This window comes from Myotis nattereri (genome assembly GCF_964212035.1).
Source record: "Myotis nattereri genome assembly, chromosome: 6".
Taxonomy (NCBI): Eukaryota; Metazoa; Chordata; class Mammalia; order Chiroptera; family Vespertilionidae; genus Myotis; species Myotis nattereri.
In genome coordinates, this window is record NC_138081.1 from 6,370,145 (window position 1) to 6,388,113 (window position 17,969).

General features: G+C 58.6%; 1 protein-coding gene across 1 annotated transcript in view; it reads left to right on the forward strand.

Moving 5' to 3' along the window:
- The window catches only part of ITPR3 (inositol 1,4,5-trisphosphate receptor type 3), a gene marked incomplete at its 5' end in the record, with an annotated part of 67,810 nt that overhangs the window by 6,205 nt on the left and 43,636 nt on the right, over positions 1–17,969 (forward strand). The window contains one exon of the mRNA XM_081093627.1: positions 10,385–10,455. Within this exon, the coding sequence (XP_080949753.1) occupies positions 10,385–10,455 (71 nt within the window). The remainder of the gene's footprint in view (positions 1–10,384; positions 10,456–17,969) is intronic.

The window sequence follows — 17,969 nt, forward strand, 5'->3', positions numbered from 1 at the left end:
ATTGAGAACACCATATGCCCACATCTTAGACTTAATAATTGTCTACGATTTGGTATATTTTCTGCACCTCCTTTTTTTGAAGTATTTTCTGGGAATACACACATTGTATGTTTTCACCTCTAAATACTTCATTATATATCTCTACGAAGCCCTATCTGGTTTGGCTCAGTGGCTAAAGCATTGCCTCAAGGACTGAAGGGTGTACCGGGTTCGATTCCAGTCAAGGGCATGGACCTTCGTTGCAGGCTCGATCCCTGTGTGGGAGGCAGCCAGTGGATGTGTCTCTCACACTGATGTTTCTCTCTCTCTCTCTGTCTCTCCCCTCCCTTCCACTCTCTCTAAAAACACCCTCGGGTGAGGATTAACAAAAAATAAAAAAAAAATAACATCCCTGAGAAGTCAGGCTGTGTTCCTGTGTTTCCGTAATGCTGTGATCACACCAGCTCATAATCCCCCACAGCGTCAGTGCCCAGTCACAGCCAGGTGTGCCCTTGTCCTCTGTCTGTGACCACTGGATTCATTAATTCCGGACCCGATCAGGTACACGTGTTAATTTAATTCTCATGCCTCTTACAGGCCCCTTCCTCTAAAACAGTGCCCTGCCCCCGCCCTGCCCCACCATGACACTGCGTCCTGCGCAGACCGCGTCACTCTCTGGGTTTGTCAGGGCTGCTCTGCCCGGAGGCTCCGCGGGTGCCTGGAGCGGGGCGGGCTGAGTCCGGTTCCCGGTCATGGAGGGGAGGAGAGAGGCATTGTGTGAGGCCAGGGCTGGCTGGGGGCCCCTGGTTGCACCTCTTCTCTGCCTCAGCTTCCCCTCTGTCTCTCCTGCTCCCTGTCCAGCTCCTTGTTGGCCTGACAGTCAAGGGCAGAGAGCCGTGCCAGCAGCTCCATCCCAGCAGCCCCGCCGGGACCCCGGACCCGCCAGAGGCCACCCAGTCTCGAGGGTCAGAAGTGCAGGCCTCGTGCCAGGCAGTGCCTGCGGCCTGGCACTGTCAGGGGCCTTTATTTCTGTTGGGCCAAGGTTAGGCCTTTGCTCCCTCCTTTCCTCACGGGGAACCTTCTGGGGTCTCTGAGCGGCGGCTTTCGGCCTTTCAGGCGTCAGCTCGCTGCAGGGCGAGGTGCCAGTGTTGAACTTGCACATACAGCGTGGAGGCCCGGGTGGCCAGGGTGGGTCCTTGGTAAGAAAGCTGGGAGGTCCAGTGCATGGAAGTCTGCGCAGGGCTGCTGAAGCCAACTTCTTTTCTCTGATGAGCCAGGGACCCCAGCCGTGAAGCTGGGCTCCTGTCCCTACGTCCCTCCCCTTCCCACCTAGTGGGTGTGCCTGGGGTGTTTGGAGAAGAGAAGGGGACTCCAAGGGCCCCATCTGCCACCAGCCAATCCCAGTGTCCTGACCGTGCGGAGAGGGTGGTGGCCAGTGCCCTGGGCTGAAGTCAGGAGACTGGGGTCTGGAGCTGGCTGCTCCTCTCACCTGTGTGACACACCTGCTCAGTGTCGTCGTGTTTCCCCCCGCCCCCCCCAACCCCCCCCCCCCCGCCATGCCTCAGGTTCTGAGCTGGTTTGGGGATGGGCTGTCTAGAGTCCCTTGGGCATTTGTCCAATCTGTGATTCCTGCTCCAGTGGCTGCTCAGCTGGGGGCCCCTCTGGTCTGATGTCACCCCACCCCCCTCCTAGCTCCTCCTCTCTCCTTATCTAATCTTCCAGACAGCGCTGGCCCGCCCCAGGTCTTGGCTCCCTTCTGGATCTCAAAGTCCACGCTGGGCAGAATGGGGCCACCCAGGCCCCTGCACACAGCTACCGTTCGCTCCCTCAGACCAAGGGGCAGACCCCACGGGCAGTTCGGGCACAGCGCCCCCCTCATGCCCTTCTAGAGTAGAGTTGTCCACCAGTTCCTCTGAGGGTCCTCAAGGGGGCGGGTGCGAGGGTGTAGGCTAGGCTGCTGTCCGCGGGCACGTGGCGTGGTGGGTAAGAGCTTCTTGAGGGTAGGGACCACGCCCAGCGCATCACCTGCTCCCAGTGAGGTTTGGTGAGTGGATGGGGCTGTGCCCTCCGCTCTGTGAAGGATCCATAAAGTAGAACGTGCTCCTCACATTGGGGGAGCAGCTTTTCAGTGACCGGGGAGGGGGTGCCACCGGCCTTTAGGTGAGGTGGGGGTGGGGGTCTCTACAGGAGCTTGAGCCGGCCTTGAAGATGGCCGGGCAGGACGGGCATCAGCGGAGGTGGGACGGTGAGGTCCGTGGGCTGGCGGAGCATGGGGGGAGCCTTCCCAGGACCTTGGGCGGAGGGAGGTGCTCTGGAGGGGGTTGAAGTGGGGCCGCCTCCCCCTGGATGGAGAACTCGGCTCCGGTTACAGCGCCAGTTGCACAAGAAGCCGAGGCCGAGCACCTGGGATGAGCGTGAGCAGGGAGCTACTGCCCGGGCACAGGTGCCACCAGGTGGGGAAGGGTCCCCTGGGCGACCCTCTGCAGGCGGCACGGTGCCCACCCAGATCATGGGCGCGCCTGGCCAAGGCCCAGCGTCTGGTCTGCGACTTGCAGGTGGTGTGTGTGTGTGTGTGTGTGTGTGTGTGTGTGAGGGGGGCGGCGTGCTAGGCGACCACAATGCTGCTCCCCGAACCTGGGTCCACCTGGCACAGAAGTCCTGGCCTTGCCCTCCGAGGCTCCCCTTCATCAAAACTTACCCATCTGGCCCTGACCGGTTTGGCTCAGTGGGAGTGTCCTGCAGACTGAAGGGTCCTGGCTTTGATTCTGGTCACGGGCACACGCCCGGGTGGCTGGCTCGATCCTCAGTAGGGGACGTGCAGGAGGCAGCCAATCAATGATTCTCTTTCATCATTGATGATTCTATCTCTCTCTCTCTCTCTCCCTCTCCCTTCCTCTCTGAAATCAATAAAAATGTATTTAAAACACACACACACACACACAACAAAAAACTTACCAGTCTGGTGTCCTCTGCTCTCGGCTCCCTGAACTGCCCATCTGATAAGGACTTTCCTGCTTACCAGTTAAAGGCTCCATGCAACGCCCCTCCCGCCCACTCCACCCCTGCCCTGATAGCACCTTCCTGGGAAGCCCAGCCCTGAGGCTGCCGGGAGGGATGGAGGGGAGGAGGCCTTGGGCTTGCGGAGGGATGCTTGGGCTCTCGCAGCCTGTTGCAGATGGCTGCCTTCTTGGCCTACAGGCTAGGTTGGGGGTTGCCCTAGCACCAAGTGGGAAGTAAAAAGACGAAGGGTGCAAGGTGCCACCCCTAGAGGCCCCTGGGAAGGGGTGCAGACGCAGCCCAGAGTTCCCAGCCGATGTTGATGCTGCTAGCCCCGCCCGGGGAGGACAGGGAGGACGGGGAGGACGGGGAGGACGGGGTGTGGAGTGTTGGAGCTGAGGAACCTCTGCAAGTCCCACTACTGACCTTGTTCTCCTGATGCCCAGGGGAGCCCCACACGCTCCTCTGTTCGGTCCCTCATACAGGCCATTCCTGTCCCCTCTGGGCTGTGGGTCTGGGATTCCAACCTCGTTTGAAATTCTCCGCTGCCCAGTCACCCCCCGCCCCCCCCCCCCTTTCTAAGTGGCCTTTGCTTGGGCGCTGGGAGGGGCTTCAGAAGCTGTCCCGAGTGGGTGGGGCCGGCGGGTTTGTCCAGGGGATTGCACACAGCCAGCCGGGCACCTGCATTTGCATGGCTTTCCTGCATGTGAGCCACGCAGGGCGTTCCCAGGGGAGGGGGTCCGACATGGGGTGGGGTTCTCCTCTGACAGGGACTCTCTGAGGAGGGGCCTCCACAAGGCCTCGTGCATGTCAGGATGGGGGCTGGGCGCTGCCCCAGCCTCTCCACTGCCCTGTGTGCCACGTCCCAGGACCTGGCCACGGCTCTCTCCCCTCCCCCACCAAAACTTCTCCTCCTAGATAAGGGCTTTGCTAAGAGACGACCAGCTAATCTGATTCACGAATGTCTTACAGGAAATTCTATGAATTATTCAAGGCTCTGCACAGCCCTGCCTGTTCTTTCACACCTTTGACGATTGGCCAAACTCTGACCTCTCCCTTCCCTGAATGCCCACGAAACCCACAGCCGGTGCCACCAGTTGGCACCAATGCATATTCCTTATATCATTAACTTTTCTGAGTATGTGACTGCCTTCCCAACAAGACTTAAACTCCCCGAGGCAGGGACCTTATCTTTGGCTTCTTATGTTCTTCCCTCAGCAGCTGGTAAATGAATTCATTCGCTCAATATGTGGCTCCCAGGGCCTGCGCTGTGCCAGGCGGTGGTCTGGGTGCCGGGGACCCAGAGGGAGCAGCACAGACACATCCTTGGCCTCATGCACCTTCCATCCCATGAGGTTGGGGTGACAGTACCCAAAATAAATAGCGCAACGTACAGCAGGCCGGGTGCGGTGAGTGCGGTGGAGACCGCGAGGCAGCGGGTGGAGGGAGCGTGGGAAAGAGCAGTTTACAGTTTCGAAAAGGGGGTTAGGCAGGGGGTCGAGGGGAGGGGGGGTTTGAGCCAAGATCTGAAGGAGGTGAGGGAGGGCGCCCGGAGGGCAGAGGGTACCTGGGGGCAGAGGGGTCGGCGGAGGGAAGAGGCAGTGCCAGATGCCCAGGAAGGTTTGTGGGGCCAGGGAGGGCTGTGGCTGGAGCAGCGGGCGGGGGGTAGAGAGAGGAGATGAAGTCCGAGAGGCGAGGGGTCTTCCAGGCCATTGGTGTTTGTGCTCTAAGATGAATGGTTCTAGAGTTCTGAGCAGAGCACTGCCCTGATTTGACTTACCTTTTGTTTTTTATTTTTTAAATATATTTTTATTGATTTCAGAGAGGAGGGGAGAGAGAGATGGAAACATCCATGATGAGAGAGAATCATTGATCGGCTGCCTCCTGCAGGCTCCACGCTGGGGATCGAGCCTGCAACTCTGGGAATCAAACCGTGACCTCCTGGTTCATAGGTCGACACTCAACCACTGAGCCACACTGGCCGGGCTCGATTTAAAGATCCCTCAGCCCGGGCCTGGTAGCTCCGTTGGTTAGGGCAGCCTCTGGGTGCACCAAGGTTGCAGGTTTGATCCCGGTCATGGCACGTGCAAGGATCAACCAGTGAGTGCGTGGGTGAGCGAAACAACAAGTCTGTGTTTCTCTCCCCCCCCAAATCGATAAAAGTGGGGAGAAAGATCCCTCTGCCGCTGTGTGGAGAAGTAGTGAGGGGACTGGCAGGAGACCGGGGAAGAGGCAGTTACAGAAATCCAGTGAGGGCTGGTGGGGGCCGAATGGGGCGGTGGTGACAGGGGTGAGGGCTGGTGGGGGGCGAATGGGGCGGTGGTGACGGGTGAGGGCTGGTGGGGGGCGAATGGGGCGGTGGTGACGGGTGAGGGCTGGTGGGGGGCGAATGGGGCGGTGGTGACAGGGGTGAGGGCTGGTGGGGGCCGAATGGGGCGGTGGTGACAGGGGTGAGGGCTGGTGGGGGGCGAATGGGGCGGTGGTGACGGGTGAGGGCTGGTGGGGGGCGAATGGGGTGGTGGTGACAGGGGTGAGGGCTGGTGGGGGGCAAATGGGGCGGTGGTGACAGGGGTGAGGGCTGGTGGGGGGCGAATGGGGCGGTGGTGACAGGGGTGAGGGCTGGTGGGGGGCGAATGGGGCGGTGGTGACAGGGGTGAGGGCTGGTGGGGGGCGAATGGGGCGGTGGTGACGGGTGAGGGCTGGTGGGGGGCGAATGGGGTGGTGGTGACAGGGGTGAGGGCTGGTGGGGGGCGAATGGGGTGGTGGTGACGGGTGAGGGCTGGTGGGGGGCGAATGGGGTGGTGGTGACAGGGGTGAGGTCGGTTTCTGCACGTGTCCTGTGGAGCCCTCAGGGTCCCCGACAGAGTGGGTGTGAGGAGTGAGTGGAAGAGGGGGACCAGGACCGGCCGGGGTGTTTGGCCCCAGGAGGGATGGCCTGGGCGGGGAGGCCTTCGGAGGAGCCCATTTAGGCAGAGACAGACCAGGAGCTCAGTTTGACCTCGGAGAGGCAGCGAGACCTCTGAGCCTGGCCTTCGGGGAGGGGCCGGCGGAGGGGGGCAGGAGTCATCAGTGAGTTTAAGGGGAGCTTTGAAGCATGAGAGCGGCTGAAGTGACCAAGGGCGTGAGAGCAGATGGAGAAGGGGAGGGAGCCAGGGACGGAGCCCCTGCTGGCGGCTGGGGGGGAGAGGGGGGCGGGGGGGAGGGAGACAGAGCCGCCCTCTCAGTGTGACGCCCACACAGTACCCCACCCAGTACCTGCTCACATGCTGCCCAGCGGCCTCAGAGCCCAGCGCTGCTGCTTGCTGCCTTGTGCCCCTCGCCAGATGGTCTAACATCTCCGTGCTCTGGTTTCTTTGCCTGCGAAATGCAAATAATAGCAAAGCCGATTTAGAACATTAAGAAACGATATATGAAAACATCGGGAATAAAACCCTGCTTGCGATTATTATTGCTGTGGACGATGCCAAAGGGGACCGCACAGGGTCCTGTCTTCAAGGAATCAGTGTGGACACAGGAAGTAGCCGCCATAGAAAGAGACACGCAGCAGGAGCGGCCAGGACCGGGCGCTGTGGGGACACTGGGAAGGGAGGCCCAGAGGGAGGAGGCACTGGCCAAGGACTCTTCCCAGGGTAGGTGAAGAGGGCTGAGTGTGGGAGAGTGAGCAGAGCTCTGCACGCCCGGGGCGTGGAGGGAGCCAGGGCGGGCTGGGGTGAAGGGCAGTGCAGGCTGCCATGACCGTTTCCGTAGAGATGAGAGCTCCAGGGACTGTGGGATCACCTGGAGGTTTACTAGTAGCACAGCTGGAGCAAGGAGGTTGTGAGGTTAGTTAGGGAGGTCAGATCACAAAAGGCCTTGTTAGCCAAACTAAGGAGGCGAGGAGCAGAAGGAGGCTTTAGAATCAGCTGTATGATTTCAGGAAAATTATTTAACTTTTTTTTTTTTAATATGAAAAATTCACTCTTGCTCTGGCCGGTGTTAGTGGTTAGTGTGTCGACCTGAGCACTGAAGGGTCACAGGTTCAATTCCCGGTCAAGGGCATGTCCCTGGGCTGCAGATTTGTTCTCCAGCCCCCGTTGGGCACTTGCAGGAGGCAACCAATTAATGTGACTCTCTGACATCAATGTCTCTCTCTCTCTCTCTCTCTCTCTCTCTCTCTCTCTCTCCCCCTCCCTCCCTCCCTCCCTCTCTTTTCTTCTCTCCCTCCTTTCTTCCCTCCCTTCCACTCTCTCTAAAAGTCAATGGAAAAAATATCCTTGGGTGAGGATCAACTACAACAAAAAATTCACTCTTTTATTTTGGAAAAAAAATTAGGCTAACAGAAGACTAAAGGTAAATTTCGTAAACATTATCCAGACAAATTAACAAGATTTGTAGTATCTGTTTCTGGCACTAATATACACAAAAGGTTATACCTTGCCTATTGCATATTTAACTTCCAAACCCAGTTTTCTCATATGTAAAATGGTACTAGTGACTAGTCCTTGTGGGGAAGTGGGTGAGAATTCAGAAGTAAGAATCGTGAAGTGCTGAGATACAGTCGGTCTCTGAAATGGTGGGTTATCATCATTGCTTTACTCTAGAGCAGTGGTCCTCAACCTTCCTAATGCCGCGACCCTTTAATACAGTTCCTCATGTTGTGGTGACCCCCAACCATAAAATTATTTTCGTTGCTACTTCATAACTGTAATGTTGCTACTGTTATGAATTGTAATGTAAATATCTGATATGCAGCATGTATTTTCATTGTTACAAATTGAACATAATTAAAGCATAGTGATTAATCACAAAAACAATATGTAATTATATATGTGTTTTCCGATGGTCTTAGGCGACCCCTGTGAAAGGGTCGTTCGATCCCCAAAGGGGTTGCGACCCACAGGTTGAGAACCGCTGCTCTAGAGGTTGGGGTGGCTTTGAAGACTTTTAAATATAGGAATGAATGGATGGATGGATGGATGGGTGGGTGGGTGGATGGATGGATGAATGGATGGGTGATGGGTGATGGGTGGTGGGTGGATGGATGGATGGATGGGTGAGTGGTGGGTGGTGGATGGATGGATTGATGGATGGATGGATGGGTGGATGGGTGGGTGGGTAAATGGGTGGATGGGTGGGTGGGTGGTGGATGGATGGTGGGTGGGTGGATGCATGGGTGAATGAGTGGGTGGATGGATGGGTTGATGAGTGGGTGGATGGATGGATGGGTGGATGGTAGGTGGATGGTGGTAGGTGGGTGGATGGATGGATGGACGGTGGGTGGATGAGTGGGTGGATGGATGGATGGTGGGTGGGTGGATGAGTGGGTGGATGGATGGATGGATGGTGGATGGATGGGTGGGATGGATGGACAGTGGGTGGATGGATGGATGGTGGGTGGGTGGATGCATGGGTGAATGAGTGGGTGGATGGATGGGTTGATGAGTGGGTGGATGGATGGATGGGTGGATGGTAGGTGGATGGTGGTAGGTGGGTGGATGGGTGCGTAAATGGGTGGATGGGTGGGTGGGTGGTGGATGGATGGTGGGTGGGTGGGGGGATGGATGGGTTGATGAGTGGATGGATGGATGGATGGATGGGTGGTGGGTGGATGGATGGATGGTGGGTGGGTGGATGAGTGGGTGGATGGATGGATGGTGGGTGGGTGGATGAGTGGGTGGATGGATGGATGGTGGGTGGGTGGATGAGTGGGTGGATGGATGGATGGACGGTGGGTGGATGAGTGGGTGGATGGATGGATGGTGGGTGGGTGGATGAGTGGGTGGATGGATGGATGGATGGTGGATGGATGGGTGGGATGGATGGACAGTGGGTGGATGGATGGATGGTGGTGGGTGGATGAGTGGGTGGATGGATGGATGGATGGTGGGTGGATGAGTGGGTGGATGGATGGATGGTGGGTGGGTGGATGAGTGGGTGGATGGATGGATGGATGGTGGGTGGATGAGTGGGTGGATGGATGGATGGTGGGTGGGTGGATGAGTGGGTGGATGGATGGATGGATGGTGGGTGGATGGGTGGGATGGATGGATGGATGGTGGATGGATGGGTGGGATGGATGGACAGTGGGTGGATGGATGGATGGTGGTGGGTGGATGAGTGGGTGGATGGATGGATGGATGGTGGGTGGATGAGTGGGTGGATGGATGGATGGATGGATGGTGGGTGGGTGGATGGATGGGTGGGATGGATGGACGGTGGGTGGATGGATGGATGGTGGGTGGGATGGATGGACGGTGGGTGGATGGATGGATGGTGGGTGGGATGGATGGACTGTGGGTGGGTGGATGGATGGTGGGTGGGATGGATGGACTGTGGGTGGGTGGATGGATGGTGGGTGGGTGGATGGATGGTGGGTGGGATGGATGGACGGTGGGTGGATGGATGGATGGTGGGTGGGATGGATGGACTGTGGGTGGGTGGATGGATGGTGGGTGGGTGGATGGATGGTGGGTGGGATGGATGGACGGTGGGTGGATGGATGGATGGTGGGTGGGATGGATGGACGGTGGGTGGATGGATGGATGGTGGGTGGGATGGATGGACGGTGGGTGGGTGGATGGATGGTGGGTGGGTGGATGGATGGGTGGGATGGATGGATGGTGGGTGGATGGATGGATGGTGGGTGGGATGGATGGACGGTGGGTGGATGGATGGATGGTGGGTGGGTGGATGGATGGACGGTGGGTGGATGGATGGATGGTGGGTGGGTGGATGGATGGGTGGGATGGATGGACGGTGGGTGGATGGATGGGTGGGATGGATGGACGGTGGGTGGATGGATGGATGGTGGTGGGTGGATGTCCTCCAGAGATTTAGGATTAACCCAGCCATGGCTGTAAGGGGGAACTTTAGCCCAAGGTGGCCAAAGAGGAGGGGATGAAATGGGCCGGACTGAGGTTGGAAGGCGCACGATGCATTGTTCTGTCTGTGAGGCCCGAAGGCTTGTTCCTCTCGTTTGGTGCCTCATGAGCTTCTCTGTGCGTCTGTCTCCGGTCTCTCTCGGCCTGTCCTTACCCTGTGTGTCGCTTTGACTCCTGTTGTCCTTTCCATCTCTCTCCCTCCCTTGCTCTTTGTTTCTCTTGCTGAGCTTGTCTTTCTTGGTTCCTCTCTCTCTCCCTTCTCATCACCCACTGCCCTTTCAGTTCTGTGACAGGAGTTACAGCCACAGTGTGTGACAGCCCAGGCTCCAGTGGGCGTGGGGGGGGGTATATCTTCGTGCTTTTCCTGGGGGCTCCCCCATCTCCACTCCAAGAGATCTTGCCTTTCACCAGGAAAGGGGGTGACTCGATGGTGAGGGCTGTCAGTGCTGCGGGTCATTGGAGGCCTCCTGGTGTCTGGACTCCCCTGCCCGAGGGAGGGTGGGGGATGGGTCTCTCTCCTCCCGCTGACCCGGCTGCCTTGTCCCCAGGCTGGTGGATGACCGCTGTGTGGTGGAGCCCGCGGCGGGGGACCTGGACAACCCCCCCAAGAAGTTCCGAGGTAAGACCTCCACTCCCACTGCCAGCTCCCCTCCCAGGCTGCTGAGTCCTGGACCCCGGACAGAGCCTTTCAGCCCATTCGGTCCCAGAGCCGGTGGGTCCGCCAAGGCTGCTGGGAGCTGGAGCCCTCCCACTGCCGAGTGCAGAGCCCCCTGGCTCAGCCCTTCGAGTCTCTGCCATTCCCCGGGACCACGCCCCCCTCTCAGGGGCACTCCCACTCCTGGCCCGGCTCCCCATCAGCCACAGGGCTTTCTTTGTCTGTGACTGCGCGTTTTGGGGGGAACTGGGGAGGAAAAGAGAATTTCCCAGGCGCCAGGAGGCCCAGGGTGAGAGCCCTTCCCTGTGCCGAGTCTCTTCGCGTGGGACCTGTGGGCTCCAGGCCCTCCTGCCCGGGCTGTGTCTTCGGCCCTGTGCGCCCCGAGGACTGCCCTCGGGAGCTGGGGAGCCCAGACCTGGCTCTGCTGAGTCACCCTGGGCAAGCGCCTTCCCTCTCGCCTCCGTGTCCCTGTGGCCGTGGTCGGAGGGCCCCTCGGCTCCGCCCCGAAGGCCGCAGGGTCCTGGGGAGGAGGGAAGATGCCCCGCTGTCACTGCGCCAGCGGGACGTGTTATTGTGTTACCTGTGAGGCTGAGCCAGCCAGACGGCTCCGGCTCCCGGCTCCTGGGCGGGGCAGGGCGGGCGCAGGCAGGAACACGCCTGGCCAGGCCGCTGCCCCCCTCTGCCCACGAGCTGCCCCTCCCGGGAGATGAGCTCAGTTGTCCCGGAGAGGGGTGCTGGGCGGGGAGCGGGATTTAAGGTGGCCCTGTGGCAGCCCTGCCTGCCTGCCTGGGCCTTGCCATCCATGGAGTGCAGAGAAGGGGGGCTCCTCCCCGCCCGCGGAGGCCCCACGTGTACTGCTGAGCTCCTGCTTCCGTCATGGGCCCGAGTGGGGGCTTTGCTTGGGCGTCTTAGGGGACATGCCTGGGTCTGTGGGAGCGGCCTGAGCACTGGACGTGCCTCACCACCACAGACCCCTGTGCCCGCACCCTCGCTCATGCCCTTCCCCTGGGCTCTTATCCCTTCCAGCCTCCTGCTGTTCCTCCCAGGTGTCAGCCACGCCCCCACCTCTGCGCCTTTGCACCTGCTGTTCCCTCTGCCGCAAGGTTCTTACCCAGAATCCACACGGCTCCCGCTCTGCGCGGCTGCAGGTCTCATATCCTCGGTGGGACAGTCTCTGACCTCCCGCAGTCTCCCTTCCCTGCTTTCTTTTCTCCGTAGCATGCATCTGACCTACTACTCCATGTGTTTAACTATTCAGGCACCGGCTGCTCCTGCCCTGCCGCCCCTCTCAGGCCTGGCCGCTCTGGGTCTTGTTGGCGAGGCCCGCCGGAGTCCCGGGTTGAGCCCAGCCTCGAGGGCCCTGGGCCCGGGTGCTGGGGGCTTTGGGGGGTGGTGCAGGCCTCCTGCGTGAGGTGCAGCTCAGCACGCCTGCCCTGGGTCCCTGGGTGCTGAGTGGGGAGGGAAAGGAACGCGGTCGCTCCTCAGCCCGAATCAGGAGGGCTTTGAGGCCGCTGCAGGAGGGCGGACTTCCTCTCCAGCCGAGGCACTTAGGCAAATGCCGGGCAGAACTCAGTAGGAGAGAGAGTGGTGAGGGTCCCAGGTGGCTGTGCAGGCCAGAGGGGGCCTGGAGGGAGAGGAGAAGGTGTACGCGCCAGCTTGGTGCTGGGACAGGCGCTGACGGAGTGGGTGTGGCAGAGAAGATTTGCCTGTTCCAGTGGACAGAGTGGGGCCACTTAGCAGAACAAATGCTCCTTTGACTCCCTGCCCTCCTCCCCTCGCTCCTTCCTGCTCCTCCCCTCTCTTCCTCCCCCTTTTCCCCAGGCCTGTGCGCAGGCTCTCCCCAGGGTCCCGGGCTGCGGGCTGCGGGCTGCCACCTCAGTGCGCCCAGCCAGCTCCCTGGGATGGACTAGGGGACTCATCCTCCCACCCCCTGCGCCCCAGGTCCCGGCCTGTGGTGTCGCGGGGAGGTAGGCAGAGGTCCCTCGTGGCTGCGGGTCCAAGGTGGAGCCTTAGAGCTTAGGCAGGAGAAGGACTCCAACTGCTCAGGTTTGAGGCTGAAGCCCAGAGAAGAGAAGCGTGGAGCTGGGCCTCCAACCCGGAGTCTGGCTGTCTGTCCCCCGACCCCGGCAAATGCCCTGGCCCTGGGGGGTCCCAGCGAGGGCCTGGGGCTGTGGCTGGAGGTGGGCAGGGTGGCTGTGTCCCAAGCCCACCCTGGGACTGCGGCTGGAGGTGGGTAGGGTGGCTGTGTCCCAAGCCCACCCTGGGACTGCGGCTGGAGGTGGGCAGGGTGGCTGTGTCCCAAGGCCACCCTGGGACTGCGGGCTCTCCCTCCAGAGCCCACTCCCTCCACCTGCTGCTGGAGACCCCAGGCTGGGCCGGCCTAGCCCCCGAGGCCCCCACCCTGGTTCCATCAGCGCCTGATGCGCCTTGTTTGTGGGTTCAGCGCTAGCATCTTCCCGAGCCGTGCCGTGCCCCAGCATGTTCTGCGAATTCTTTCCAGAGTCTGCAGGGCCCTGGGAGGCCGGGTGCTGCTGCCCAGTGTGCAGGGCGCCCCATGCCCGCTGCTGTGCTCCAGGCCTTGGGGTTGTGGCTGCTCGGAGTTGTGTGCTGCTGCTCCCGCCCCGAGCCCTTTCCTCCTGCATCCCGTGACCCTCACCCCGACCGCCCCACCTCAGGGAAGCCCAGCGCTCACAGCCCCGGCTCCAGGGAGCCCAGGAAGGTGTGCGGGGGCACTGACCGTCCGCACTGCTGGGGGCAGGTGCTGGGGAGGGTGGTGAGGTGCTGGCAGGCTGGGTTCCCCTCCCCCAGCCTCTGCCTCTGCTCGACCTTCCATTTTCCAAGCCCAGTTCCTTGTTCTTTTTATTATTATTAAGACATCAGCTCTACACAAGAGCACACACCCATGGACCCACTGCTGTGCTCTGCCAGATCTTTCCACCAGGTTGACTTCAGATCTTCTCATATTTAAAGAGACAGCTCTTGTGCCTGTGGCAGAAGCCCCCCCCCCCATCCCCCCCCCCCGGCCGCTCCCGCCCCCCGCCCCCCCCCTTGGGCAAATAGAAACTGGTGTGCGTCATTCGGGCCTGCGTCCTGCTGCGGATACCTGGCTGTACCCAGGAATGATGCAGGGATTGCGTCCCGCTTTAACTAGTACCCTGTCTTTAAAGGTAGCTTCCCCGCACACCTGCTCTCTCCGTCTGCACTGTTTTTGAGATTTATCCGTGATGACGCCTGTGGCTCGAGCTCCTCTGTTTAATTGCTGTGTAATCATGCTCCGCCGGAGAGCCCCTGCCAGCCACTTACAGTCTCCTGTCGACGCCACTTAGCTCATCCCACTTGTGGCAGCTGCCAGCGCCGCTGCGGCGAGCGAGTGCTTGCGCACATGGCCTTGGGCTCAGGAGCCAGGGTCTCTGGGCGTGTCCCCAGGAGGGGTCCTGTGTGGAGGAAAGGCCCTGCTGCCCTCCTGGGCTGTGTCTGTTTACCCCCTCGCCTGCGCACACCCCCTCACCCCAGGGCCGGTGGTGCGCCCTCCCTCCACCCCGGCCTTGCTCCCTTGGTGGTGTCCGGCTGGGTGTGACATGGCATCTCACTGGGGCTTAATTTGAGTTCCTCTGACTAATAGTGAGATTCAGCATCTTTTCACACGTGGATTTGCCACTTAAAAATTTGTTCTTAAGTTTTTTCTTTTTGTAAAAGTAATACAGTCCAGTCGGCTTATTGGTTGAGCATCAACCTATGATCCAGGAGGTCACAGGTTCGATTCCCAGCCAAAGCACATGCCCGGGTTGCCAGCTCGGTCCCCAGCAGGGAGCTGGTGAAATCAATAAAAACATATTTAACAAAAAGTGATGCAAAGGCGAGCTCCAGGATCAGATGGAGGCAGTGCCCCACCCCCATCCTCACTCACCTCCGCTGCCCCATCCCCTCCCCAGCCCCTCTCCAGGGACAACGCGTTAGAAACCTGGCGAGCTAATTTACTCATCCAGGCAAAACCTCGAAGCATCGTGCAGGTACACTCAGAGAGCCCCCCCCCCCCACGACTCCCCCTCCTGGTAGCCCCTCCCTTAGCTTCTCCTGGTCCGGGTGGTCCTTGATGCAGATACAGACATGTGTTGACATGACCGCTCTTCCCTTACAGAGGTAGCATCCTGTGCACCCTGTGCTATGCTTTGCTGTTTTTACTTCATCCAGCTTGCTGTGGAGCGATCCGACTGGAGATGCTTCCATGTTTGCATACAGAAGTTCTGAACTCTCTTCCTCTATCTCCATCCTATAGAATCAAAGGCCAGCGACCATAACGACCAGAACCAGTCGCTGTGAGGTGCATTGACCACCTCTCGGTCCCTCCCCTCCGGCCCGCAGGCTCCGCTCACGGCATGGCGAACGGGAACCACGGGGAACCAAGTGGGTGGCAGCGGGGGGGACTGGGGACGGGCAAGCAGGTGGAAGATGGCCCCGATCGCGGGATAGGCCTAGGGACCCTACCTGTGCACGATTTTGTGCACTGGGCCTCTAGTCTATAATAATAAAAGCATAATATGCTAATTAGACCAGGCGTCCTTCCGGATGTCTTTCTGGACGACCTTTCAGATGAAGCCGGGGCTGCAGCTGTGGGATCGAGGCAGCTGCGGTGGCTGCGAAGGCCTACTCGTGCATGAATTTTTGTATCGGGCCTCTAGTTAAATAATAACTCCCCATCTGCTGCTCCCACCCCACCCCAGCACCCACCATTCTATTTTTCATCTTTATGAATTAAAATATTTTTATTGATTTCAGAGAGGAAGGAAGAGGGAGTGAGAGATAGAAACACCAATGATGAGAGAGAATCATTGGTCAGCTGCCTCCTGCATGCCCTACACAGGAGATCGAGCCCGCCACCTGGGGATGTGCTCTGACCGGGAATTGAACCTTGACCTCCTGGTTCACAGGTCGATGCTCAACCACTGAGCCACGCCAGCTGGACTCATCTCCATGAATCTGACTATTCTAAGTACCCCTGTGAGCGCACTCAGGCAGTACTTGTCCTTCCGTGACTGGTCTGTCACTCCCATGGTGGGCGTACACGTGCTGCAGCCGTGTCTGCGTTTCCACCCTCCCAGCCACGGGCATTGGCTCTGTTGTACTGTTAACCAGTCCCTCTGATGGCCACTGGGCTGTGGCTAATCTTTTTTTAATCCTCCCCTGAGGATGTGTTTTTATGGATTTTAGAGAGAGAGGAAGGGAGGAGACATGTCGATGTGAGAGAGAAACATTCATCAGTTGCCTCTCATACGGCCCAGCAACCTTTTGGTGTTTGGAGCGGACAACGCTCCCACCCACGGAGCCACCGGCCAGGGCCTGGTGCTGATCCGTGTCACTCCAGCCAGTGCTGGGCGAGGGCCCTTGTCCCCGTCACTGTACAAATGCAGGTGTGCCCTTAGGACAAATGACAGGTGGTGAGACGGCTAGTCGGCGGGGCCGGGCTGTGCTGCTGAGCGGGTGCCAGCTACCCCCTCTGGGGTCGCGCGGGGTCGCCCAGTTTGCGCTCGGGCACTGTGGCAGGAGGAAGCAGGCCCCTGAGCTCTGGCCTCTCCTTCTGCCAGCTCCTCCCAGGTCTCCGCAGGCGAGGCTGGTTCCAGAATGGAGCTGCCCAGGCCCAGCCCTCCCCTCCTCTCCCCGTCCTCCCGACAGCGCCCTGCGCTCTTGTAGCTTCTCCCCTGTCCCCTCCGTAGACCCGAGCGCCACAGCTGCACCTGCTCCTCCTGCCCCTGCGGCTCGCTGCCCGTCACTGCCGGCACGTTCAGTGCGCAGCGTCGAGACGGGATACGCTTCCCACTCTCTCTGTGACCACCGGAGTCTGGGGGGTTTTCTGTAGGTTGGATCTAAATGGTGAAAAAAAATTAAACGCCACTGTTTGCATGGTTTGTACAGAACTTGCACATTGTTGTGACTGGAGAGCTTTATTCCCTGTGCGATGTTTTTGTCTTGAAAGTCCCCACTGGTGCTTTACAAACTTTCTGAACATTGACCCATTTGGGGAGTGTGTGTGTGTGTGTGTGTGAGAATGTGTGTGTGTGTGTGTTAGTGTGTGTATGTGTGTGAGTGTGTGTGTGAGAATGTGTGTATGTGTGTGTGTGTGTGAGTGTGTGTATGTGTGTGTGTGAGTGTGTGTATGTGAGTGTGTGAATGTGTGTGTATGTATGTGTGTGTGAGTGTGTGAGTGTGTGTGTATGTGTGTGTGTGTATGTATGTGTGTATTTGTGTGTGTGAGTGTATGTGTGTGCGTGTGTATGTGTGTGTATATTTGTGTGAGTGTATGTGTGTGTATGTGTGTGTATGTGAGTGTGTGTATGTATGTGTGTGTGAGTGTGTGAGTGTGTGTGTATTTGTGTGTGTGTGAGTGTATGTGTGTGTGTATGTGAGTGTGTGTATGTGTGTGAGTGTATGTGTGTGTGAGTGTGTGAGTGTGTGTGTATGTGTGTGTATATGTGTGTATGTATGTGTGTGTATGTATGTGTATGTGTGTATTTGTGTGTGTGAGTGTATGTGTGTGTGTATGTGAGTGTGTGTATGTGTGTGTGTATTTGTGTGAGTGTATGTGTGTGTGTGTATGTGTGTGTATGAGTGTGTGTGTATGTGTGTGTGAGTGTATGTGTGTATGTGTGTGTATGTGTGTGTGAATGTGTGTGTATGTATGTGTGTGTGAGTGTGTGTATGTGTGTATGTGTGTGTATTTGTGTGTGTGTGTGTATTTGTGAGTGTATGTGTGAGTGTATGTGTGTGTGTGTATGTGTGTGTATTTGTGTGTGAGTGTATTTGTGAGTGTATGTGTGTGTGTGTATGTGTGTGAGTGTATGTGTGTGTATTTGTGTGAGTGTATGTGTGTGTGTGTGAGTGTATGAGTGTATGTGTGTGTATGTGTGTGTGTATTTGAGTGTATGTGCGTGTATGTCTGTGTATGAGTGTGTGTGTGTTGTGTGTGTGTGTATGTGTGTGTGTGAGTGTGTGTGTGTGTGTGTGCCTTTAAAATGCACATTCCAGGCCTCACCCAGACCTGCCGAGATCTGTGGGGGACCTGAGAGCCCCCTGGTGATGTAGGCAGTGGCAGTGGCTTTGGAGTGTTACACACACCGCAGTTAGTTTCAGGGAAGGACAGTTGATTTTTTTTAGTCAACGAAGACCTTGCTGCCTGCAGCCTCACGGGTCTGGGGCCCGTCACCCACAGGTACACGCCCCCCAGCACACACAGCCCTTCCTGTGGGAGCCCCTGGATCGGGACTCTCCTCCTGCCCTGACGCTGCTGCTCCTGTGTGGCTCAGCCTCTGGCTGCCCGACCCTCCTCTGCCCCGCAGTGTGGCGAGAAGGAAGGCGCCGGCTCCGCTGGATTCTGACAGCACTGCCTTTGGGCAAAGAGCTTGGCCCAGGAAGAGTACGGAACGGTGCCTGGGCCCCAGACATGTCAGGGGCTCTGGGCACTTGCTCGCTCAGCAGGCACGTCC